Source organism: Megalops cyprinoides, chromosome 3 (genome assembly GCF_013368585.1).
Source record: "Megalops cyprinoides isolate fMegCyp1 chromosome 3, fMegCyp1.pri, whole genome shotgun sequence".
Lineage (NCBI taxonomy): Eukaryota > Metazoa > Chordata > Actinopteri > Elopiformes > Megalopidae > Megalops > Megalops cyprinoides.
In genome coordinates this window covers 17,993,901-18,019,773 of record NC_050585.1, presented here as the reverse complement: position 1 = coordinate 18,019,773, position 25,873 = coordinate 17,993,901, and the positions used below count along the sequence as shown (strand labels likewise).

The following is a 25,873-nucleotide window of genomic DNA, read 5'->3' as shown; positions in this document are numbered from 1 at the left end:
GCCGAGTCCCCTTAAGAACCTGGTGACGGATGTTCCGGCTCCCCCACATGGTTTCCCACTTTGCCGCCTGTAACGGCTCGTTTATAGAATCAGATTGTTTGATGTGACCGTTACGTGCCATCTTCTCTGTGGTGATCCCCTTGTAATTGGGATTGTCACCTTCACATGGCTGAGGTGTCCTTGGGAGTGCAGTCTCAGGGACCTGCACATGCACGTGTCCCTGCATTTTGTCAGCGTGGGAACCATGCGCTACATGCGCATGTGTCTGCGATGCACTGCATTAATATGTGTCTGTAGCCTGCTTTGAATTGAAACATGTGCTAGCATGCACTACAGGCAATGTGTTTGCAGTAGCTACTTGGTAAGGCCTGCTTGTTCTGTTTATTATTGGCATAGCTGTGTATTTGCGTTTCATTGTTTACCAGCCACATGTTATACAGAACTGGTGCCACTCATTGAGAAAGTAACACCTGCTGCTTATCTGTAAGAGCACTGGGGATGGACATGATAAATACCGTGTAGTTCTGTGCTGTTCTGTTCAATGTCTAGCGAAAGTATAAAATTAAAAAGTTGAAATTGAGTTGTTTAGAATGTTTACCTTAGTTTTATTTTGTTGAAATGTTGATTTGTTTCACAGGTCAGCTAATGTAAAGGCAGGCTAGCTGCCAACAAGGCTCAGATTCAGTCTAACCACAACAGACTTTGTCCTTTATGCTACATAAATTCAGCAAGTAAATAAGGTAAGCAAGTGTTCACATTTTTTATTTCTTTGACCGCATTATTCATTCATTTCATTCGCTGCCAAACTCATAACATTGGGTAAAATAAAAAAGTGTTATTTTCCACTCATAGAGAAGGACAAAACATTTTGTTGTTAAATTTAATTTGGGCGCAAGTGAATTACAAAGAAGTATTAGAGCATTTTCTCTTGATCTGTGCCCTGCCATTTGAGAAGCAGCCATGCTAGCATTATCCAAGCCAGGCTTGTTTTTTTCCCCCTCAGAGTTTTATTATAAGCGGAAAGAGTTTAGCTCTTTTGGTTTACTGACACGTGTTCCTGCTGAGAATATACTTTTTCATTTTGTATTTCTCAAGAATCAAATTTTCATTCCTGTGTTGCTAGGAGATATAAGCCCAGCCACTCTTGGCTTGGAGCCGTCCTGAAAATGTGCAATGGCGTTTGTGTGACTTAAGCATAAAAATGCAGATGGTTAAAAAAAAAACAACAACGAAGCAGGTACCTCCTTCATTTTCACTGTTTTCAAGCCAAGATCTGCAATAGCAAAGAAAGGGGAAAATTAGGTGACAAGCAATTGTGGAAGCAGTTTTTTTCTTTCTTTCTGTTTTTTTGGAAAACACATTGATAGTAACCATGATTAACAATGCCTGTTACGTAAGTGTCTCGTGTTAAGAAAAGAAGAGGGATAGCACATATGCCTCTCACAGGATGCTTTTGTGTTGTAATATGAATATATAGTATTCTTTTTTCCTGCAGTGGCATAGGTGCAGGTTATGACAAGGAGCCAACTGCCAAAATGTTAAGCAACAGCTGTGGCCCTTAAAATTTTAATACCCCCTTCCCTTGAAGGGAATATTGTACTGCTTCTACCTGTTATACTCAAATTCCCAATCTGGTAATTACAACAACTGAACTAAGCCTTCATGTCCAGAAATTTCCACTAATGCTTTGACTGGAATATAAACCAGAGTACGTGTTGAAGTGTGTCAATGACAACGGCTCTTTTGAGACATACCATCTAAACACCTTTCCGTAGGAGGTGTGGATGCAGGTGTTGTTTTATGGAGGAATGGAGAGCAAATTAAATTGGTTTATTAAATGAGGATACTAATGCTGTCAGACCATCCCTCCACAATGTCGTCTTCCTCACTTCAGTGTTTAGTGTCAAACTAGACTCAACAAAGTTCATACTAGATCAGATCGCAGATGAGCTGATGACAATTATACGTCCAGTAGAAAAAGCCTCACAGCTTCCCATGGTGACCTTCAGAGACTCGCCAGCAGCAGTTTGGTCACAGAGACGCTTGAAGTATAAACTATGTCTGAGCTTTCTTCTTTCTTTGTGAAGGATACTCAGGGCAGTCCTGTGAAAAAATCCATAGTTTACAATTATAGTGCATTAGTAAAGTACTTTACATTGCAGCAGCTTTTTTTTTCTGGAAAGAAGGCAACAATTGTTTGAACATGGATCCCAGGGAGAGTGTTTATCAAGCACCAAGTATCATGCAGACAGAACCCAAATACCAAGCTGTTTATATGCCTGGATTGTCCAGCCAAACATATCTCCTGGGTTTCTGGTAGTTTCACCCAAGGTGCCTTTTTAATGGAGAAGTCTAGAATAGTGTACTGTTCATATTCAGCTTTCTAGGATCATTTCCACAGGTACTATGCATATTAGAGACACCCCTTGTATATTGAAATAAAAGGGGGGACTTGTTGGAAGAACTGGGAGTGCTTGGATGCAGGTCAGTAAAGAATGGGCTCTGCAGAGAGGCTATTGCTTGGACACTTGGAGCAAAACCCCCTCCATCCCCTTTGATGCCTTCCCTTTGCCAGCACACTGCTGCTGTCCTCTGTCTATGTCTCTGCCTGGTCTGAAGCTACAAATCAAGGGGAACGCCTCTACCAAAGCCAAGAAAACGACAGGAGGGCCAAGCCAGGCCATCAGTCTCTCAGCGATTCAGTCTGAGTCTGACAAAGGCCGTTCCAGAGCCACCCGAAGTTTTAGTGGGAGCAAGGGAGCAGGCTCGAAAAGCAACTTCATTTCCTCGTGCCTCACCCGGTCTCGTGAAAGCTCGCCCCATATCTCTGATTTTATATCTGTCTATTTCCTTTCAGCTGGAGAGTGAAATTGTTCTCACTGTGGGGGAATGCAAAACTCCTTTTCATAGAAACTGATCGTGGAAAGATTTGGAGGCGTTTTTCGAAATGGCTATTGATTTAGGAAATTGCATTCACCCTTTATTGCGGCTGTATGAAAAGACCTCGTAATTTCAGCCCAGACATTTAACAGAATCTGAATGGGGGAATTAAAAGAGTGTTGCAATCCAATATGCCGGTAATTAATGGAAGGTTATCCATTGGAGAATATCAGTACCTTCCATTTATCACACCAGGGTTGATCTATAGCATGTCAAATGCACACCACGGTTTCTCACTTGCAATTTAGGTGCCAACAGTTAAATTAGAGCAAGCAGGGGTCTGCCGATTCAAAGGATCATTGATTAGTAAACCGGAATATAAAGCGAGAAGAGGTATTGTTATGAATGTGGCTAAATGAAGCACTTCATTGAACCTGTCGTTTTGTTTTGGTTGGGAAATGGCACCAATGTTCAAAGCTTTTACATTGATGAAGGGTTTTCTGTTCATAAGACCCTACTTTGTGGCCAGTGCTGTTCCTCCCTGCCCAATGAGCCTGTGTGTTTCCAGAGTTTGGACATACATGAAAGGCAACTCTTACACAGGGTGGACTATAAGTATGTGTTCATTGTCTACCAGTGTCAAAAATAGTAATCTTGAAGTTATTTTAAATTATTCCCACAGATTTTCAGTTTCATAGTGTAGTATAGTGATGTATTTAAAGCCAGCATTTGATTTTATGAGTAGCAATGTGGGGCGATGCAGTGAAAAATGCATAATGCTTCCTGAATTTTTTCAGGTGGCTGTTAAAAAGGAGTTGCCAAGCCATTGGCATATTTTCCTCCTGTCAGACCTTAATTGGCTAGATAACTTGCAGCCAATTAAATTCTGACAGGAGGAAAATGAAATGCAGAAGTAAATGAAGTATTTGTTGGATAAAGAAAGACACACATGTTGCTCAACATAAACCTTTTAATCCGGATGCTCATTTTGCATTTCCTAATTGATTTGCCGGGCTTTTTAGCTGAAAGCTGTGAGGGGGGGACAACAGGCCAATAAAAGAGCTGTAGTGCCTTTCCTGAGCTTTTCTGCTGACTGGTGCGATTCGTAGCCTGCCTCTTGCTTCAATAAGCTTGTCTTGTCCATTCTTCTGTGGGCCATCCATCATGGTTGGCCCCTCCCCCGCTCCCTTGTCCCGCTCTCCGTCCTCGTCTCCCATCGGGCATTCCTTTTGTCGACCTTGTGAAAAATCGTTGTGTCTCCCTCTGTCTTTAGCATTCAGACACCCCCTCCCCTTCCCTGTTTCCTGCTGACTTGATCACATCCTTGTGACCCAGGCCGTGGTAGAAATTAGCAAGGTAATAGTCATGAGAGGGGGGAGCTCCCCTGGGGCCCTGAATCCTCAGTGTTTGGAAGACCTTTGTGCCCCCTTTTACCCAGCACCCATCCCTTCTGTGCCATCTCTCCTCTGAACACAACTGTTGGCACAGCACTTTTTGTTTTTTTGTTTTTTTCGGTGTTTTGTTCAGAAGGTGGAGTTTGAGTGCAGTAGATGATTCTCTTGTTTTTCTTGCTGTGTCAGCACTTTAAAGTTCACAGGTTAATATCTGTGTCAGCTCAGTAATGTGTCTACTTTCTCCTCCCCCCTTCTTGGTTTACATTGTCACAATAATCAATTTTCTCAGTCAGAAAAATAAAGGTTCTGTTAAACTCAGCACTGTGTTTTTGGGGGGTTCAGTAATGGAAGATTGCACTAAGTGATAGCTGTTTTTTTTCCCTCCCCTGTTATCTTGTCAAAGTGTTAGCCAGGGTTGGGTGATTGCAGTTCTGAGGGGCCAGTGGGAACCACTTTCCAATTAATTTGATACAGGATCAAATTACCTGTCCTTGAGAGCCTGATTAGGTTACTTAATAAAGGTTTTAAGGTGGATACGAGGTGTGCCCAGTGAGGCCGACTCTGGAGGACAGGCGATATCAGCCTGTCCTCTAGCTTGTCGGTTGCGGGATCCGCAGCTGTAGAGGGGGTGGTGACGGTGTCTTTGTGTTCCTGCTGCAGTCATGAACCTCTTTGGGTTGAACTGGCACCTGCAGCCCCTGCAGAGACAGATGTACCAGCTGGCGGAGGAGGGGGAGGGCGGGTCCCCCGTGCCCACGGACCTCGGCCTGCCCCCTCTGGGGAACACTGGCCTGGAGCTGCCCGACCGGAAGGGCAAAGACTACGGTAAGGAACTCAGTGGGGTCCCGCTCACTTCATCTCGGGCCTTCCTGGAGCTGGCAGCTAGTTTTATTTCCTTCTGTCTCATTCCCAGAGACATGTGGTGGGCTGGCTCTGCACCAATGACTCTTAAAAACCAAAGCCCTCGCTCTTAGCATGTGAACTGAAAGATAAGTGTAAAAACACTGTAATCATATAAACATTAGGTGTTTAAACATTAAATTCACTGTTTTTGTGTGCATGTTTTACTCACATAAGCATGTTAATATGTCCAAAAAATGTTCAAAAGAATCAGTCAGATTAAATATTTTAGGATGGGGGTAACCTGATTGTGGTCCTGCAATGACCAGAACAGATTTGGACAGAGCCCCTGATCGATATTTGGGGAGTCTCTCCCTCCGTGAAGCATGAAAAATCAGCCTGACATCGACAACACCTAACAAGGTTCATGCAGGAGTGACATAGACTCCCCATACAAACCACAGGCTTTTGAGGGAGCTGAAAAAAAGCTGAAGTCATTACGATTTGTCATCCAGTCCTTGACCGAGACCAGCTCCAATGTGCTGCTGAAATCTGCACTGTAATCCAATGAAAAGTCCTGAAAGTTGCTGGGAGTGGAATAATATGATTTGTTCCTGGAGGAAGATGCCTACAGCTTTAGGGATTCAGTTACCCGGGACTGAGTAGGGGATGGGGGGGGGGGGGGGGGGGGGATTAACAGCTCTGTCCCCTCCAAAAGTGGAAGCGTTCCTTTCATCTCTTAATTTGGGCTCTTTTTCCTGGCAGTAGAAGAAAGCAGGCAAACAGCTTGGCATGAGCCCCGTGGTACAGAAGGATATACGCCTGGAAAAAGTTTGTCCTCTCACTGCGCCTAACAAACGGTGCCAATTTAGCCAATGCTAATTGCTGCAGGCAGCAGACAAAGGTGAGAGATCAGCTCCACCATTACCATATATATTAATCCCGGAGCTGGCAGTCTCAAACGCTGGGCTGGCGAGCGACTGCGTGAATGGTGGCAAGTGTACGTGAAATCCTCTGGGGAAACTGCCTTTTCTGACTGGCAGAGCAAGCTGAAAGGAAATCAATAGCCATGGCTTTCTAATTCTGCATTACAGTGTACGGATGTCAAGAACAATATGGCAAATCAGCCCTGTGCTTACACGAGCAAGGCGCGTTTGTTTAGAGGTATCCGTGCCTGTCTCACACACGTGTGCTTTTTGAAATAGGTTTTTTTTTTTGTTGTAGATCGTGCCATAACTTCCCCATTTGAATCAGAAACAGGAGAATCCTGGTCCATTTATGTAAGGCTTATGTCATCTTAATATTGTGATCTAAATGCAGTCGACTTTTGACACTCTTTTTGGCTGCAGTAAATCGCAAACCCAATTTGTCTTTTATCGCGTGAAAGGCTAACCGAAATCTGAAATATGCATATTTTGACATAATGAATTTAATCTGGATTGATTTGTGAATTTGTTATCTTAGCCATTAAATTGGGGAGGTAGAAGTGCGTGTCGACTCTGAAATGACACTTTCCAAAGGATGAACTGCTGAGGAGAGAGCAGACTGCCATCTGCCTGACTGAGAAGAGTTTGATCCCACATCTGCCTGCAAACCCTTTTGGGTTCTGCCGTGTGGGTGTCAGCTTGAAGTGAAGTCACTGCTGCTGAAATTGGACCCCAGCACATTTACGAGATGATAAGGCCCTGTTGAGTTTTTGCAACAATATCAGCTTTTTTTTAACCCAGTTTAGGTTCATTCATGCAGTTGTTGAAAGCTTGATATTTAGCTATGATGGAATTATTTTTACTTATTATTACTGATTTATTTGGCAGAGGCTCCTGTCCTTGGCACCTCCCAGAGCATTTGAGGATGGAATTGCACAATACAATTAATCAAAATTACGAAGTGCATCAAACGAAATAAGAATCATAGTTGCTGGTTGTAGATTACCATTAACTACATACAAGGTAGCAGAGGCTGTTGAGCGACTCCTCCCTCCTGGTCATGGAAAAGCAGCAAGAACACAGAGTGCACTAAGGACTCATGTTGATTTTTCCTGTATAATACAGTATATTGATGAAGCAAAATTTTTATTGTTTATTGGCTGATGTGTCATTTACACAAATTGATGGTTGTGATGCAGGCAAACCAGACAGCTGGTTCCCGGATGACAGCTTTGTGGACATGGGCGAGATCGACGTGGGCCGTAAGGTGGCACAGGAGGTCCTTCCCGGGATATTCTGGAGGTCCCAGGTGTTTGTCGATCACCCCATGTACCTCAAGTTCAACGTTTCTCTGAGCAAAGACGCCCTGGTGGGGATTTACGGGCGGAGGGGTCTGCCTCCATCACACACGCAGGTGAGCGGGCACACACATCAAGCTTTTCCAGTCATTCAGAAAGCATTATTTAGAAAACTGTTTGTATACGACAGATCTCTTTAAGTGCAGGCTGTTATTGAATTAAATCATCTTGAAGGTCTCTTGAAGGTTAAGTGCTTGTGTCTTACAAAAGACAGGCAGTGTTTTAGGATTTTCTTCCCTGTATTGATCCAGAAAAAAAAACAAATGCAGAAATGGATTAATTGGGGGCTTGTAAATGAAAAGTAGAGGTCAATGCTTGATGTTAGGTTTCTTTGAAGTTATAATTGTTGCAGATATACTTGCATCTGTGGGGAATGATTGCATGTCTTGGCACTCTTCATTAGTACTAATACTTAACACATGACAGTTTTGCCTCAAGCTTAGCAAATGCATTGGCATTAGATACATGCAAGAAATTTTCATTACTGTCTGTCCCATGACAACATATCATATGTGGATTTCATACACTCACAATCTCTCAGGAGAGATTAATTATACATACTTGGAGTGATCCCTTCAGTAAAACTACCACTCATTTACAGACATGAACAGAACCAAAGCACGCAACCCATAAATAATTCAACCCAGGCAAAGACTGGCTATTCCTGGAAAATGTCCTTTTAAGTCAATAAAAAGAATTTGTCAGGTCAGATTATGAAGGCTTGCTGGTTGTGAGCATACTAGTGAATGAAGCAGGGTTCACAGATAGGTGGTGATTGGAACGGGAGAGCATCTCATTGGTATTCATTGCGCTGTTCCTCACACGATTCACAGACAAATCTCCACAGATGCTATTTGGTAAACAGTAAACTTCAAATTTATTTGCCTTTAAATCTCGCACGTTTGAAGTGGGGAATGATTTAAAGCAACCAAAAAAACAGGGGCTTTCTCTCTTTCTTTCTCGATATGAAAACTTTTGACTTTCTGAAGCATTTCCTTGGTGGAGTTTCAGAACCAGGGTGGCCCGTGATGCAAATTATTTATCGCGGGGGTGACCTGGTCGATGTGAGTGAGGGTGAAGTGGGGGTCCCAGCATTCCTCAAATGGCTGTTTGCGGTCTCTCCGTCTCCAGTTTGACTTTGTCGAGCTGCTGGACGGTCGACGGCTGCTGGTACAGGAAGCTAACGGACTGGAGAGCCACCAGGACCAGCACCGCAGCCTGGTGCCCCTCACCCGGCACGACACCGGATTCATCCAGTATATGGACTCGGGCATCTGGCACCTGGCCGTCTATAATGACGGCAAAGAGTCTGAGCACGTCTCCTTCATCACCACGGCCATAGGTAAGCCCCGGGCCTCCAGTTGGCCTCCGCTACTTAGGTAACCGCCAGCACCTCTCATCAGGGTGCCCCTGCCTGGGCATGCAGGCTTCCTGCTCTGCTCATTTTGTCTGGCCAGGCTTGCACCCACTAATGAAGGTTAAGCTGAAGTTGGAATTGAATGAGGTAAGTGTATGGCACACTAGCAGGCTGTGGAATGATCCCAGGCCAGCTCTACCCCACCGCCACACCGTAATGGACACTAGACGTTTGAGGGCTTTGTGCGAAAGCACGTAATTCTGTTCCGATCATCCGCCATTGCTTCCCAGCGCTCAGTCTTCATTTACTGCATGTGGGTACAGGGAGGGTGGAGCCCGCCTCGGCAGCTCAGGGAGCAGAGGAGACCTGAGAGTGGGGCCAGCGCAGGGACTTCCCCCTTTTCCTCCCCCTGAAAGCTCCCATGATTGTCGCTGGAGGGCCGAGGTGGGCGTGGTAGACTGGGCCCCGCTGCATTCTGTCGGAGACAAGCAGGGAGCCTGGCCCCGTTCTTTACGCCTCCCTCCTGCTCTCCGCTCCGGGGCCAGAATCCATCACTGACAGAACAGCGGCGGCGGGCCGCTGAATCAGACGTGAATGAGCGTGGAGAGACAGAGATCCACCAGGCCCAGTGAAAGTCTGGATGTATGTGTTCAGAAGGGGGAGGGGGTTTGCTGAGGAGTTGTTTCTGTTGCTGACTTCCTCTCAGGCCAGGTGTCGGTGTGGCATTAAAAGTCGCAGGAGTGGAGCGCTACGAGGCTCCTGCTGGAGAGCCGACTCGAGCCTCCGCACCAAAGCTGCCCGCAGTCGTTTGGACCGGCGCTGATTAGGTCAGCGAGTGGCTCAGAGCACGGCGGACACGCGCGTTTCCCTTTTTGGAAATGGGTCGTCTGAACAATGTCCTTCAGCGAAGAGACTCAGCCCTTTTTTATCAGCGAATAACTGATGAAGTGGCAGCTTCTGAGGATTTCAGCTGATCCTCAAAAGCCTGTGTATTCACAGGCCTGTGTTGTTTGGTTTCTTTTCATGCCTCCTGCTGAAGTAAGCATTAGTCCTGAAGTGGAAATCCAAGGCAATGGGCTAAAAAATACATATTTGGTTGTTGAAGATGCAATAAACCCTTCAAAGCTTGCATCTAAGAAACGTCACACCATAATCATTTTCCCCAAATCGTATCAAAGCCTTAAACCTTCTGTAACAGATATTTGTGATGTTTTACTTTGAAGATAAACAATTTTTTCAAGAAACTGCTTATTTTCAGTAATTCTGCCAGCAGCTGGCAAGAAATACATTAGTTGAGAAAGACAAAGGGGCTAGAAATAAATGTGTTGGGCATAAAACTATTTTGAAAATAAATCTATAATTTCAAAATGCCTAATACTGTGTGTTACAAATACACCATATTATATCATACTTTCTGCTTTGTTGTATTTTTATACATTAATTATATGCATATGCATAATACTGTTTTTTCTCAATAAATGTTGCAAAATAGCAATGTTTGCTGTAGTATATGAAATCATAGATTTCTTGCATTTTGCATATACTCACATGAAGGAAAGACATAGCCTGTGTGCTTAAATGGCATACATTTCCATTTTGGTAAATGTACTGGCTGCCTAGAGCTTTTGGCAACCACGGAGTGGGACGTTTTGCTTTGGTCACTTTGCCCCCATCACAGGCGAAGCCTTCCAATGAAGGAACCTGGCTGGGTTGGTTTTCATTCGCTGCCACTTAGCCCTGGGCATGCTTTCAGTTAGGGCTCCACGCCCGCGCCAGCCTGGCTCTCAGAGCAGCACACCGTTCTCTCTGGTGCTCGGGATTCCCCGGCGACTGCAGGACACGCTCTGCTTTGTTGGCTCTGCTCGAGGAGAGCTGCTCAGAAAGAGGCCCTGAGAAAGCTTCTTCGCCTCTCTGACTTGTGACAGTTGCTGTTGTAGTTAAAGGCAAGTCAGTGCTGTTAGAAGAGTGGACCCAGGGAGTCTCCTTTCACTGGAACCAGGTTTACAGACTGTCTCACAGAGAGACTCCTGCGGAAGAACAGAAATGTGGTGTGAAATGTCACATCAGATCTTTTTGTAGGCGTTTTGAAATGTAATTAAGCTGAAGCTTGTGTTATAATGAACTTTCAACTGCCAAACTTTGCATTGCGGATAGCTAGGGATGAAAGATTTAATTCTTTTTGTTGAGCTTGAATTTTCCAGAGACCTGATTTTCAGAGAAGGGACGCCCTTGTTTCATGTCTGTAATAATCAAAAGTAACACACAGTACTATGGTTCTGCCAAATTGTCTCTAGTTATACTTACTAGAATATTTAAGCTAATTTGTCACTTATATTGTCGCTTATTATTGGTTGTGTTGTGCCATGTCTAATGTAGTGTATTACAAGGGTGTTGTGACTTTGATAGTAATGGTACTGCATTCAAAGTGGACAGAATACTCGGTGGGAAGTTTTAACAGAAGACATTGAGGAACAGACTTGGATATCAGAATCAGATAATGAGTGCAGAGTGCTTATAACAATTTCTAGGGAAATGTCAGCCAGAGTAACATGAGAGTATAAATTTCTTGCTACAAACCTGTTAAATGACATCACAGACAGTCTCTGGGGCAAATTTGCAGGAAGAATTCCCTCATGTCCCTCCATCACACTAACACATACGTGTGCACGCACGCACACACACACACACACACACCCACACACACCCCTACAAGAACACATTCACACACAAGCACACATGTACAAGCACACACATGCACCACATGCAGTCTGTAGGTAGGTGAACAAACTTTAAAACAATAATATCATGGCTGACATGAGACACATAGACACACATGCACTCCATAGGGTAGTACTCAAACTTTAAAACCATAATGTCGTGGATCCTATAAAAATACGTCTGTTCAGAGTGTGGCGTTTACATATTGACCAGGGGCAGACTGAGTGCAGAAAGCCACAAGCCCTCTCTGACTACAAGCCACAATAACTCTAGAGTAAGGGGAATCTGAGCCCTCCAGCCTGTTGCTCCCCAGCGCCTGCCATGAAATTCATATTGGGAGTCATGTCTGCATAATTGTGTTTCCTAGAGGAAAATCAAACGGCAGGCCCTTGCCGCTCTGGAACCTCTGCTAACCTCACAGTGCCTCCCACTGCCTTGAGGAAAAGCGTGGGCCCCTGTTAGACGCCATCAAAACCCTCAGTGAAATGCTCATAGTCTCTCCCTTTGTGTGTGTGTATGTGTATGTGTGTGTGTGCGTGTGTGTGTGTGTGTGTGTGTGTGTGTGTGTGCTTATGTGGGTGCATACCTTTGTGTATGTGTGTATGCGTGCACCTATGTGTGTGTCAATAGGGGGATGGTTCTTCTTTTGTGATCCCCCTGTCTACCTTTACCCCCCTAGCCATGGAGGATAAGGTCTAGCCATCACTTCCATCAATGACCTCTGTCTCTCTCTTTCTTCTCACCCCTCTCTCTTTCTCTCTCTCTGTCTCCTGCTACACCTTCGGTAATGATTGGCTCTCCTGAGGAAAGGAGGCAGCTCACATAACTAGCCCATGGAATACAAAGCCTGCTCTGTTCCACAGGACCTGGCTCAGAGCAAACACGGGCCTTTGGCAGTGGACAAGAGTGAATCTGTTCCAGTATTATTCATCATTTAATTCTGAGGGACCAGAGCTGGTTTCATTTTTCATAAGTTTGACATATTATCCTACCAGTTCTGTTCTGCATCCGCAGTAGATTGTAGAGGTGAAGTTGTGACCTGGAGAGGTACTGTTGATCATGAGGGTGAAGGTGTATGCAGCACGTTCTGTCACTGGAAAATGCAATAATTCACTGTCATTGTGGTGCGATATTGTCAAAATTCACAAATAGCGCTACACGTTTCTCAAGCATTAGCATGAATTATCACCAGCTGAAGCAAGACAGAGATTATGGGAAGGCTGTGAAAGTGTCAAAAGGCACACATTTGTACCAGAAAGTTGGCTGGGTCAATCAAACTTTTGCATCAAAACTCCTAAACAGAACTGTATGACACGTGCAGGAGATGCTTTAGGATAGGACACTGATGCCGCATTTGCACTTACTGTGTGTTCCCAGACTCCATTGACGATTGTCCCAGTAACTGCTTTGGGAATGGGGACTGTGTGTCCGGGACCTGCCAGTGCTTTCCTGGCTTCCGAGGCCCAGACTGCGGGAGAGGTGAGATCTTCTTTTCTTTTTGTTCTGTTTCTGTCTTACATTTTCCCATTTTCTTTTTCTGTCTTTCCTTCTTTTTTCCCTTCTCTCTTTTTTTCTCCTTTCTTTGTTTTGCTGACTCTCCCCTCCTCTTTTGTTTTATCCCCATTTTCCTGTTTCCACTTTTTGTCTCCATTTTAGGGGAGGGAAAACACGTGCACATTTTGCCCCCGGCACTTAGTACCTTCCATATGTTCTCAAAATTTTTATGCTGAACGCCACTCTATAAGGTCTGTGAAACCCCCATGAGCCGTAGAAGAAAGTGCATGTGGGTCTGCCTGCAGAAACGCTGCTGGTCATCTGTAATCGTAGCATGAGCAAGGGCCTCGAACACAACAAGGGAAAGTAGAGGGCGATCGCAATGTGTGTTTGTTGCTCCCCACTGATCTTGGCAAGTTCTAGAAATAACGTGCTCTCTCGTATGTGTGTCTCTGCATTCGTGTTCATTGCTTCCATCTCCTTTCGGCTCAAAGGACATAGCACACAGCACATGGAATGCTTTTTTTTTTTTTTTGAAATCTTTTTTTTTAATGTTTTTCACTAACTTTTTGGAGTCGAGCCCTTGGCTAACGAGAGCCAGACTGCTCCTTTTTGAAAAAGTCAGCTTGAAACCCACAGTAGAGCATATCAAGGTTTCCGCTCACATTATTATGGCCTGGTGCTTTGAAGTCCTTGCTAAGCCATCGGTTATTCTATTGATGATCAATGACAAGCCGATCAGCCCCCGCACAGTTCAGCAGATTTCAATACAGCCGTCGGTCTACACAGACGTTTCTCTCAACTCTTTTTCCGAGCATCTTGGCCTTAATGCTCATCCATTTGCTGAACGCTCCACACATTCAAATAGGCACATTTAATCACATCTCTGCAGGTGGCATACTTTTCTCGCGTTTGCTCAGAACTCTGTAAAGATCCATCAAACACATAATATTGTTAAATGAATGCAAAAATCAACATAGCGTTTGTAAATAACTCGCAGTTTTTTTAATTTATTGGAGTGGAATTACTGCTATTTGAAAAAGATGTGTGAGTAAAAACAAAACTTTTAAGAGGTAGTTTAAATTAGTTTTAATTAACAGCAAAATGCACAAGCTCACTGTCTGCATCTCCATTGGATATGTAATTGGTTTGGTGTGCATATATTTGAATCCTTAATTCATTTGTCAGCAAATGTTGAAATTATAGACCACCTGTGGCTCTTTCCTGAAAACATGGCCCCAAATCGACATTACAGTAACAGTACAACATACATTTGTGTTTGAATTTAACATATTTTTTTCTAAAAACAAACAGTTTTTTTTTCAAATGAAAACTAGGGAAAGAGCACATTAAGCACTCATTAAGTCAGTGGCTGTTATGAAGATGAGTTACACACGCATGTAATACCACCACTATGCCAGCTATTTCTCTGGGTTGTATATTCTAACAGAGCCACCTCAGGTTCCTTTTAACTGTATACAGCAACACAGCAACAGACACACACTGTGGTCTCCCTCTCCTTTTCCTTTTGTTTAAGGCTTTTGCTCGTGCTACGATTACAGATGGCCAGAAGCATGTCTACAGGCGTGCCTGCATGCCTGTTATTCTGTAGCTTGTGGGGGTTTCATAGACTTTATAGGGGCAGCAGCACTTTGCATCGGTAAGGTGCAGCACTCATAACCACAATGTTGCTGGTATGTTTCCCAGGAGGATCATTGCTGTTGCAAACCTGGTGCTTACCCTGAGTTTCCCCTGATAATATCCAGCTGTATAAAAAGTAGAACATGTTAAAAAAATTGTAAGCTATGCAAGTTCCTCTGGATTGTGTCTAACGATAATCTCTGAAACATCCATATGCTAAGCAAGTGTGCAGAAAAATGCGAGGGGAAACAAAGGTACCGTTCTGAAGAGCTGGTGTGTGTCTGCCCTCTCTGAAGCCTCGTGCCCCGTGCTGTGTAGCGGGAACGGGCAGTACCTCAAGGGCCGCTGCATGTGCCACATCGGGTGGAAGGGCATGGAGTGCGACGTGCCCACCAACCAGTGCATCGACGTCACCTGCAGCAGCCACGGCACCTGCATCATGGGCACCTGCATCTGCAACCCCGGCTACAAGGGCGACAACTGCGAGGAAGGTGAACAGCTTGTTCTAGGCTTGTCCTGATTGGGTCACAGACCCCCTCCGTTAAAAAAAAAATTGTTTTGATTAAGAGTTTCCGCCAGCCCGTTTCCCCTCTAGTCGTTTTGACCTTCTCCCCTACCCCGATTCATTCCGGTGAAGGAGAAATTGTTAGCAACGCTCCGTGGTTTGCTCTTCCTCAAACTTGATATAACCCTTAAAATATCTTCAAGACATGGGGAATGTCTGGAAGATATTGTAAGAGTTGCACTTCACAATTCTACCCCAAGTTTGTGTGGTAAGCATCTGTCAGTTATCCAGGAATATAGCCCTTAATATTTGATAAATTAGGCTCTTGAAAATTCTGCACTGCATCTGTTTATTTAAGCTGAGCCAGAAAAGGGAGTTTTGTATCCTACAAGTCCACATCTCAATCCTCAGTTGATATTGAGGCTTGCTCTTTTTCCAGTTGTGTGTAGCAACTTTTTGGAGGCTCCCACAGTTTTTCCATTAACAAAACAAAACTATTCTTTTGTCCGAAATCCCATAAGCTTGGTTTTTAGAAGGTGGGGGGGCGTGACTTTAATCCGTTACAAGCTCACTAAAGGGATAAGGCAAGCCAAGATAAGATTGAAGTAGCCATTGTCTGTGACAGCTCTTGAAGGCGCCCGTTTCAAAATGAAAAATGGTCCTTGGGAGTTTGATAAATGGGGGGTTCTGACACCCTGTACACCCCCATTCTATTTTGGGTCTGACGTCGTCCATAAAAAGGGGAGGAGAGCACGGGCGAGGGCCCTTTAAGATTTTTACCTTTTTTCCTGGCGACCTTCAGCTGGAGTGATTAATTGCCAGGAGAGATGTTCTTGTCAGTTAGCTGGTGATCTTTGCGCCTTGACTCCAAACCATCTGCTTAGAGATGAGAAATCTTGTTTGCCCTGTTTAAGTGGCCTTTATACCTATTATGTTATGGTAAAGAGGAGTTTCCATGGTTCGTCCCCGCAGCTCCCCTCTGTTGGCTATGGCCAGTTGGGTCTTCGCTTACCATCTGTGAACAGGTATTGTTGTTAATTTTTGGGTGGGTCATGCTCCAGCAGAAGCATTGCTGAGCCCAGACGTGCCATTGGTTGCCATGGGTAGCCTTTATAGATCTCGTTATACTTATTTCTAATGAGGCCCCGCTAAAAAGTTTCTACATGCCCACCTTTTTTTGGACATAAAATTTTTTTAAACGTTAACTATAATACATCCTACAATACATCCTCTCATATTTAGTTGCCCTGCCTAGTTTTATTATAGTTTTTAAATTTTGTTTTGAGATATTGTAACCTCATGGCATGATTTCTTTCTGCATTGGGCTGGGAGAGTTTCAAACCACCCTCTAAAGAAAGAGACCTCCAGCAGCCTGGTTTATTTCGTTAGGATATCCTTCCTGTTGCTGGCGAAAAGCTCACCACAGGCTGCTGGGGTAGAGCGCAGGGTAGCACAGGCCATACTCACAGGTTACTCTGTGTAATGAGCACCTGTGCTGGGGAGGTATCCATTGGCATAGTTTAAACTGCAGATATGTTTCCTTCAACTGATCCTCTGTTGTGTGCATGTGTGTAAGTATTACACCTGTTGACCTTAACCTGCAGCAAAATCCCACTGCTGAGCCGTCATCCTCCTTAGTGGTCGGGACGGTCCTCTGTTGCGTGACCCTGTTTGGTCACGCTGGTTCTTCCCATCCTTTGCAGTGGACTGTCTGGACCCGACGTGCTCCGGGAGAGGCGTGTGCGTTCGCGGGGAGTGCCACTGCGCGGTGGGCTGGGGGGGTCCCAGCTGCGAGGACCCCCGGGCCTCCTGCATGGACCAGTGCTCAGGACACGGGGCCTTCCTGCCAGAGCTGGGGACCTGCAGCTGCGATCCAAACTGGTCCGGACACGACTGCTCGACAGGTGAGTGATTCATGCACCGGCAGATATTGAACTTTACTGCTGGGCAGATGAGTCACGCCTGCCCCGGAGGGACAGCTAACCTTACCCACTTCCACAGGAGGCAGTGGCACATCTGAAAATAGGACACTTATAATGGTATCACTGCAATGATTCCGCTGATTAAATGCAACAGACAAATGCATGCAGCTGCCAGGCAGGCAATCAATATCTTTGTTCAAGTCTACAATAGAAGGTTCGTCCACAGTGCCACAGAAGATTCTAGAATGTCAGGCAGAGCTTCTATGTGTGTCATTCTGCTCGAACTGTCATAATTTAAATGGTAAAAAGTAATGTATGTCATGTAGAAAAATGCAGCTGCCTTTTGTGTCAGTGTAGTACAATGACATCTGCCACTGCAGACTGCAGGTGAAGACCGCTCGGGTTAGAAGTGGATAGACATTATACATTCTCTGAACGCTCAGCGCTCCCATTGATCCAAACACTCCATGTGACTCACTTGAGCCAGTCAGAATCAAATGTGTTTTGAGTGTTCAACAAATGAAGTTTCACCCCTGACAACAGCAGCAGGAATGAATATTGTCCTAGAGACGTATGCATTATGACAGCTGCAGGGTGGAAATGACAGTGCTCCTATTGTATCTGCTTTGAAGGCTTTTTTAAAACTTTTTTAAACTTTCCATCTGTACGCTATTGTGTGCAGTCAGTAGTCATGTAATTGCATGTGATTGGGACTGTTGTGACGTTATGCACTTAATCCAGGTATGTTTATAGCGGTAGTAACGTCAAGGGATTAAATATACACTATTCAATAAGTATGCTATGCAGTAGATATGCCATTACAGGGAGTTAACTGTATTATATTTTTCGTACAATGTGACACAGACCTTGTTGTAAATGGATAGCTGTGAAAAAATAATATTTGTTTTTTCTGTTTCATGAAAAGTCACATTTACCTTTCATTACAGTTGTAATGTACTGTACTGTAGATGTAGTCCATGAAATTAAGATTCCACATATGGGGCCCAATCGCTCTGTTTTTGTGTCAAATAGAAATGATTAGTGTATGTTTGTTTGTTTATTTATTCATTCTTATTTTTTATGGGGGATTTTTTGTCATTTTGATTTGGAATGGTAAATAGTCCATTTCATAAATCTCTCCAAAACTGTATTATTATAGATAAACCCGTCTCCAGTCATTATGTCTTGGAAGGCAATTTTTAATTTAAAGTTGAATCTCTCACACGGCATGATTTAATTGCCTGCTGTTTATTGCAACAGGGAGCCGGCTCGCTGGGGCCTCCTCATTTGATAAACATCGTAGCTGGGTAAAAAGGAACCGTTTGTCATAAAAGTGAAGATTATACACATGGTGATGATTAGCCAGCACTCAGATTTTGACCTTGAATTTGTATTCAGTGTGTAAACGGATTGTCCTTGAAGTTCGAAGTGCGAAAGGTTACTTGGCAGTTAGGAGGAGAGCAGCACAAACTCCTCAAGATGCCGTGAGGTCAGAGTTCACGACTAGGTCACGCCTGATCTGCTGTTGCTTTGTAAATCGGGATCTTTGTAAGTCTTTGTAAGAGGGAGCAAAGGCATGTGCCTCAAAACTGAGGGGTGTTGGACAGCCGTGCCCAAACTGCAGAACAGAGCCATGCTAATGAGGGATGCTTCTCCAAGCAGGGTTTCTGTAGGCCCGTAACAGGTGCTGAACCTGTACGTCTCCCCTCCCGCTTCAGGAGTCTGGCGGATTCCACGACACCGTCTGCAGTTCTGCTGTGTCGCTGCCTGCAGAGTGTTGTTGCAGAGCCCTGGATCTTTCCCCCATTGTCTCTGCTGTCGCACAGCTGTGACTGATCATGCCAGCAAGTCACATCCACCAGCAGAACGCCTTATGAGTTTTAAATGGTGCTGTTCAGGCTCTTGTACTACAACAAAAGCAGATGTCAGGGCCCCTATTGAGGGTATTTGCATAGCGTGGTAACATGAGAGCACGCTAAAATTAGCCCCGTCTCCAGGCTCAAAGTAACGGGCAGACTCGGCTCCATGCAAGAAGACTGCAGCACGTTGACCTTTCAGCTAATAAAAAAAACGTACGTTAAGGATGTTGCTATTTTTTTAGTGGCCCGTGCTGTGCGTCTGTTATAATAGCTGATGAATTTGTCAGTGCAGAATGACTCAGAAATGGGGTAAGGGTTTCAATATGCTGTTTTTATGGTTGGGTTTATAGCGTAATAGGTCACGTAACTTGCACGTGGGCTGACCGACCTATTAAATAATCCAGGAGCTATTTCGAGGGAAATGACCAGCAATGTATTCAGATTCCGGTATGAGGAAGCACGCTGCTTTATTATAACGAGTTATCCTTATTCATATCAGAGGTCATTTAGGGAGGCGATTGGGCTGGTAGAATGGAGGTTTGGAGGGAGCTAATTGGCCAGCAGGGGGTGGGGCGCTGGAGCCAGGGGAATCCCCACAGTATATGATTGGTTGTCAAGGAAGGGGGGTTATAGGGTGGATGGTTGGAGTCCCTGTGGTAAGTGGTGTCTCACCCCTGCCAGCTGTAGTGCTTCCCAAGTGGCCAAAGGGGGCCTCTGCATGCCGACAGCGTCTGGCCTCCCGGCCTCTGTCCCCCCCTCCCCATCCCCCCACGGCCTCCAAAAGGAACACAACATCAGCCACCTGCCAGGCTGCGAGCTGCCGGGGACCCCACGTGACCCTCATTCACAATCAGCACGCGGTACAATACAGTAGACCCTGGCCATCCGCCGCACAAGCGCATGCAAAAGACAAATGTCAACAGATGTCTCAGGGCGGTGAGGTGCGAAGGCTTTTTTCTCAGTCCTCCTGCCATTTCAGCATAATTTGTCCAGCTGTGATTACATTGTATTTTTGTAAAATGATTGTATTAGTTCCTTTTCCTTCGCAAACCTTGAGCAAAGAGAAAATAAATGAATGAAGCCAGGTAGGGTAACTCAGACTCTACTGACTATCAGACTATTTTGACTGATAGATTGTGGGTAATATGCCAATATATGTGAACAGCCTGTACAGTGACAACACAATTTTCTCACTCTCTCCTCCGGATGCATGTGACTTTCTCTTAACACATTTTTTTTTATTATTCCTGCAAATGAAAGTTAGGCAAGAAACCTGTATTTGGCTATAACAGTATTGCTTAAATTACTTCTCAGTTCTTTGGAATGATTTGTTGATTGAATATGAATGTCAGAATTACATCTGCTTACTTTGTACTGCATCTCTGTCTGCCTCTGCTAATTGTAACCTTGATAATGCATTTACTGGAGACAGCATTCAGGTCATTAATTATGCCATTTGCGTCTGTTAAGCAGAATTGACTCTGAGAGTCAATTTGCCATACAAAAGAATGCTTTCATAGATGATAACAACATTTCTTTGTTTCCTTGATGTTAAATAGTCAGACCTTGGCTTGGTTAATGTCAGTGTTTTTTTGTTTTTTTTTTGTTTTTTTTTCTGTGTGAGTGTGTGTGCTTGTGCCTGCATATTTGTGTGTGTGTGTGTCTGCAAGCACACATGCACAAGAGTGCTGTTTCCCAGACTACATTAAGTAGCCCTGAATGAAAAGGCGTGCAGATGCATCTAATTGAAAAGACGCATGATGCGATATTAAGAGCATTTGCATAATTCAAGAAAGCCTTGTTCAGTAATTACCAAGGAGGAGGGATCTCTCTTTAGAACTACTTATCTGGTAATGCCATGTTATGCACTGTGGCTAAGAGACTTCAGCTAACACCGTTTAATTTTCAGCAATGACAAAGGAGGTAACGCATAAAGTGTAATTGACTCATTCGTGACTTGACTGAATAGACTTTGTGGACTCCGGCCGCCCTGGGAAATAATACTGGTTAGCGATCCTGGGATACATGACTGCAGCTTCTTTTCCTCTGCCAAGTTCAGGATTCCTTTCACAAAAGGTCAATTTTAAATTTACCCCAGCTGTCTGTTGTAAGAAAAATATTATCCGGCAATGATTATGCCTACCTTTTTCTGTGGTGTTCTGGTTTCTTTTTCTCCGCCTTGCTCATTTTGGATTTTGGTCACAAGTCAGGGCTTGTTTGCGAGCTGGACACGAGCAGTGGCTTGAGGAATCGTCAGCGCTGGGCTGGAACGACACAACAGACTCAATGGATTAGTGATGTTTGCCCTCTCTGTATTCTCTCTTCAGCAACTACAAACACACTGTTCAGAGGCAATCTGCAACCTCCTGCTTCTCTGCAGCAATAATCCCTTATAGCAAAGGACTGTTTAAGAAGCATCACAACACAGTAATGGGCTGTTTGGCATTTGTGCTTCTTTGTCTTTTTTAGAATGCCTGAAAGGTAAATGACAGGGCACGGGGTGAACAGTGTGAAGTGTTTATTTTTTCCCAAAGTGATGCAATTGTTTGTTTCACAACATGCAGGAGATACCGAGAAGAGCCCTGGCACACTGGGGAGGCGTTCACCGGTATTAAATTAAATCTGACGTGTGTCTCAGTTCCTTTGGAAAAAGACACAATTGGGGTTTTTTTTGGCTGATCTTCTTTCTCTTCCTTCCTCATGACACAAAAAGAGGAATTTCCAAAAGAAGGAAGAGGCGAAGTGGGGGATCAGTCGGCTAAGGCCTTTACAAGCCGTGTCCTTTCTTTGTAATCTGCTTATTAGATTCTTATTGTGGAAAGGGATTACCCTTATGAGGTGCAGGAATTTCTTTTCAGTCACCGTCGGACAAGGTAGCGGAGCGTGGCCGCTTCTCCATGACAATAATTCCAGGATTTGTCTTCCCATCGCCCCCCCTGTCTCCTCCTCCTCCTGTGTCTTCTCCCTAAACCCTGTCTGTCCCTGTGCACCCGCCTCTCCCCGGGGTCCCTCTCTCCCACAGAGATTTGCGCAGCCGACTGTGGCGGCCACGGCATCTGCGTGTCTGGCACCTGCCGCTGCGACGACGGCTGGACGGGCGCTGGCTGCGACCATAGGGCGTGTCACCCGCGTTGCAACGAGCACGGCACCTGCAAGGACGGCAAATGCGAGTGCAGCCCAGGCTGGAACGGAGAGCACTGCACTATTGGTAGGGTGGAAAGGGGAGGCAGGGAGGAGGGGCATTGGGGAGGAGGCGGGGGGAGTGCGGGGTGGGGGTGTAGTCGGGTGAAATGTGTGTGGGGGGTGGCGGGAGGGGCGGGGGGGCACTGAGCGAAATAAAGGGGAAAGCATGCTTAATTGAATTTGTGCAACTTAGCTTAGCATGAGCGAGTTTGCGCAAGGATCTGAGGCTTGACTTCATGCATTTTAATGTGGGAACGTGCTAAGGTGTCCTTTCATTTCTCTCCCCTCATCCTTTGCCGTTCCATTATTTTTTGGGGGCTGATTTCAAATGCAAACATTTGCTTCATCGCGAGGGGAGCAACCACCGGAAAGGCATTCTTTCAGGGAAGAGTCAGTTGACTGGAACAAAAAGAAAAAAAAGTTTGAGTTTCAAAGTTTAGCATTCATTACGCCTCCCTGACGAACGTTCTCTGAACTCCTTGATAAGTAAAATGCTTGTTTTAGGCCGCATACGGTTTCAATTTTCACAAGGCTGGCTTTAAATTCAATAAGATGCAAGTAAAATGAATTCACAGCTTTTAGCAGTGTGCTGTTCATCAGTAATCAGATCTGGTCACAATAAAGTATTTTAAAAATGTCAGTGATTAGAGTGCTTGTGATATTCATTAACAGATGCACAGAGATATTTAGCGCTAGCCCACATGCAGAGGGACAGAGGCAGTGTGGCACTGTTGAAAAGCAGCGCGTGGCTAGTGCCCAGGAGGTCCTTAAATGCTTGTGTTGGCAGTGGACCACCGGGCCCTGGCAGAGTTTGTTCAATATGAGGCCAGGCAGCAGACTGAGACTGTGTGCATTCTGTACTCCTCTTCCCATGCCGCCTGGCCAGGATAACCATCCCTGACTCTTTCACCTGGAGCCATTCTTGACGGGAATGGCAATCTCGGATGTGAGCCAGCTAGAAATGCACTGAGGTGCCATTTTTAACTGTAGTTTCTTGACCTGGTCAAGTGAGCTGTATAGACTTTATTCAGTTAGGACTCATGATTCTAGGATAGAGCAAGCGCTTCTGAGAGGATCAGTAGCGTAAGATAATGGATAGAAGATGTGTGGTCTGTAACCAGAGGATTACAGGTTCAGGTGGGTCAGTGTGGCTGTATCCTTGAGCCAAGGCACTTGGCCTGAGTATATTCAGCAAATGCCTGTGTGAATAGGTAATGTATGTACTGTGTTAAAAAGCCCGTAGGTGAAGGAGTCTGCCAGGATCAATGTCGTGTGCGAGGGAGTCAAATGCTGAGATTAACATCAGCTTTAGCCTTTTATTGAATTAGCTATCTCTCTCATGGTGTCAGCCTAAGTGTTGCCCATTCCCACGGACCACCTGAACGACCACATAACACAAGAGGCAGAAAAGCTTGCTTTTCCCAGAATGCCTGTCACGATAAGCTTCCTATCTCTGTACCTGCTATTCCCATTCTGTGTCCTATTGTCCTTCCTGCAAAGAATTGCTTTTGATATCCCTGAACAGGAGAGGTACTGTCAGAAGCCGTTCTTTGTCGGCATTAATGTTTCCATCTGTAACATTTCTAATTGTGCCGTTTATCAAACTCCATGGTTCAGTATCCCAGATAATATGGAATCAGTAGGTAAACAACAAAGGCCTTTTACATTTTCCAGCTAAAGACAATATTGCATCTTAAATAGATTGGGAGCCTGAGGGAGAGAAAAAAGACAGATAAAAGAGAAGAATTGCAGTCATTAAGGTGAAAGCGTATTCCAGAATTAGACCGGGGGAAGATTCTTTTTCACAAAGAACATTAGGGACATCTTCAACTGCAGCTAACCGAAGACAGTGAAGGTACAGTCTGTGAATGTTTAATATGCCGTGCCTGCATTATTGATATGCCTCTTATATATTTCATATTGAAGAAGACATTCCAGTCTGGAACCTCTCGGAGAGTAGTAGAGTCCATTAAGAAGCAAAAGATCTCAATCTGAAATGGAATTCCATTATTGGAGTTGAAAGACCTGAGACATAATGATGTTCATAACCTCCACACACGCTATAGCCCGCAGCTCTGCCCTGCTGGTGAGGTCTTAATTTGCTTGACATCGCATCTGTATAGAAATAAATGTACCTCCCACCTTTAGACTGAAGTGTTGTTTTGTAGCTGTAACCTCCCTGTCATGACAAAGGTGTGGAAAGCAGAAAGGTTAAAGAGTGTAGTGCCTTGTCTGTTTTAAATGGACTCTCCCAGGTGCTCCTCTGTGGGATTCTGCTGACCGTGAGGCTTGGCAAAGGGGACTGATAGAGATGTTATTTTCTGTCCATGTGTCTGTCTCTCCCTCTGTCCTGGCTCGTGCTTGCTGTAATGCTTGTGGTGCATGCAGGGCATCTCACCCCTGTTCCATGTCTCTGCGGCGGGAACGACTAACACTGCCTGGCTGCCTTGTGTATGCAGTAGAAACGGCACTGTTCGATCCCTTAAATGTCCTGTCTCTTATTTCCCAAGCTCACTATCTGGATAAGGTAGTGAAAGGTACGGCCGTCCTCCTCCTTCCTTCCTTCCTTCCTGTCATACTTTGGTTTCTCCTGTCATTCACGTCCGTGCCCACAGCATACTCTCGACCCAGTGTTTCCTCCATTAACGCCTGGCCTGCGCGCCAGTGTCCACGTCCTGTTTGCTCCCAAGGGGAGATCCTGATCTGGGAACTGCTTCTGCCACACCTTCCAACCCTCACCAACCCCAATACCAGCACACACACACACACACACACACACACACTTTACCCCCAATGAATCCTTAATCTATCATTCACGTTTTACCACACAGGTTTTGTCACGCCATTGTACAGCAGTTGGCAGTCAGGGAATCTTCACATCCATCATTGACTTCCCGCCTCAGAAAGGGTGTGGTTTTCTTTCTGTGCGCCGATGCCCCAGTGTGGCACCGCAGTTCCCTGTGCTCGGGGGTCTCTTTTACTTGCTCCATGCATAATTCATAACTCTCGCAGCTGGGAAGGGGGGCCCAGTAGGTGCTGGAGCCTCATCCTTGCTAATTAGAAGAGCCCGCACGCCGGATGGTGCAAGATGTAGTGGAGAACCGCGGGGTGTGTGCACATTGGTGAGGGTGGCAGGGGGTGGTTGGCTCCCCTCCCCCTCTCCTTTCTTAGTCACAGACCACCTGTGATGGGAGCCCTTGCTGCCCGATTTCGCTGGTTTGGTTTAGAAAATTTGGACGGACACAATTGGGCCGATTTAACTTGGCCTGTTTAGGTAAAAGGAGCCAGTTGCCGCAGTAGCGCGTCAAGAAAAGGTTGAAGAAGTCTGCCGTGGTTTTTATCTATGGCACAATCTTTCCTCTGGTCTGTTGGATGCCTTCATGGAGATGTCCAATAGGATGGCTGAAAATCCAGTGGTTGTTTGGCCTAAGCCATTGGTTATTTGGTAATGCTCTGTTGTAAATCAGCCTGTTGTTATATACTGTATATGGAAGTATGCCTAAATATATTCAAGTGATACAATGCTTCAGCCATCTCAGAAGCTCAGGATCTTCCTCTAGATGCACAACTTCACTCTCAGGTTATTTAGGTTATTTGGTTGGTTTTGGCAAAAGAGGTTAACCCTCGCATATTTAGGTCCTGAGAATAGAATCATTGCTCTCTAATCAAAGCAAAGGACTTTGATAATGGTAATCTTTGCCTTTCTTGAGTAAGAAAGGAGGTCTGAGTTGAACACAATAAAAGCACGGAGAGTCTTTACTGCTGAAGTCTCGTCTGCCCGTACTTGAGATAAAGA

The 25,873-nt window shown here is 45.0% G+C and overlaps 1 protein-coding gene across 7 annotated transcripts in view; it reads left to right on the top strand.

The window, feature by feature from the left end:
• Positions 1-25,873, top strand: part of LOC118774279 (teneurin-4-like) — a 185,787-nt gene that overhangs the window by 102,034 nt on the left and 57,880 nt on the right. For all 7 annotated transcript variants that reach the window (XM_036523508.1, XM_036523510.1, XM_036523511.1 and 4 more), the window contains 7 exons: positions 4,935-5,099; positions 7,240-7,454; positions 8,530-8,740; positions 12,851-12,952; positions 14,905-15,099; positions 16,817-17,017; positions 21,917-22,102. In XM_036523508.1, coding sequence (XP_036379401.1) covers positions 4,935-5,099; positions 7,240-7,454; positions 8,530-8,740; positions 12,851-12,952; positions 14,905-15,099; positions 16,817-17,017; positions 21,917-22,102 — 1,275 coding nt within the window. The remainder of the gene's footprint in view (positions 1-4,934; positions 5,100-7,239; positions 7,455-8,529; positions 8,741-12,850; positions 12,953-14,904; positions 15,100-16,816; positions 17,018-21,916; positions 22,103-25,873) is intronic.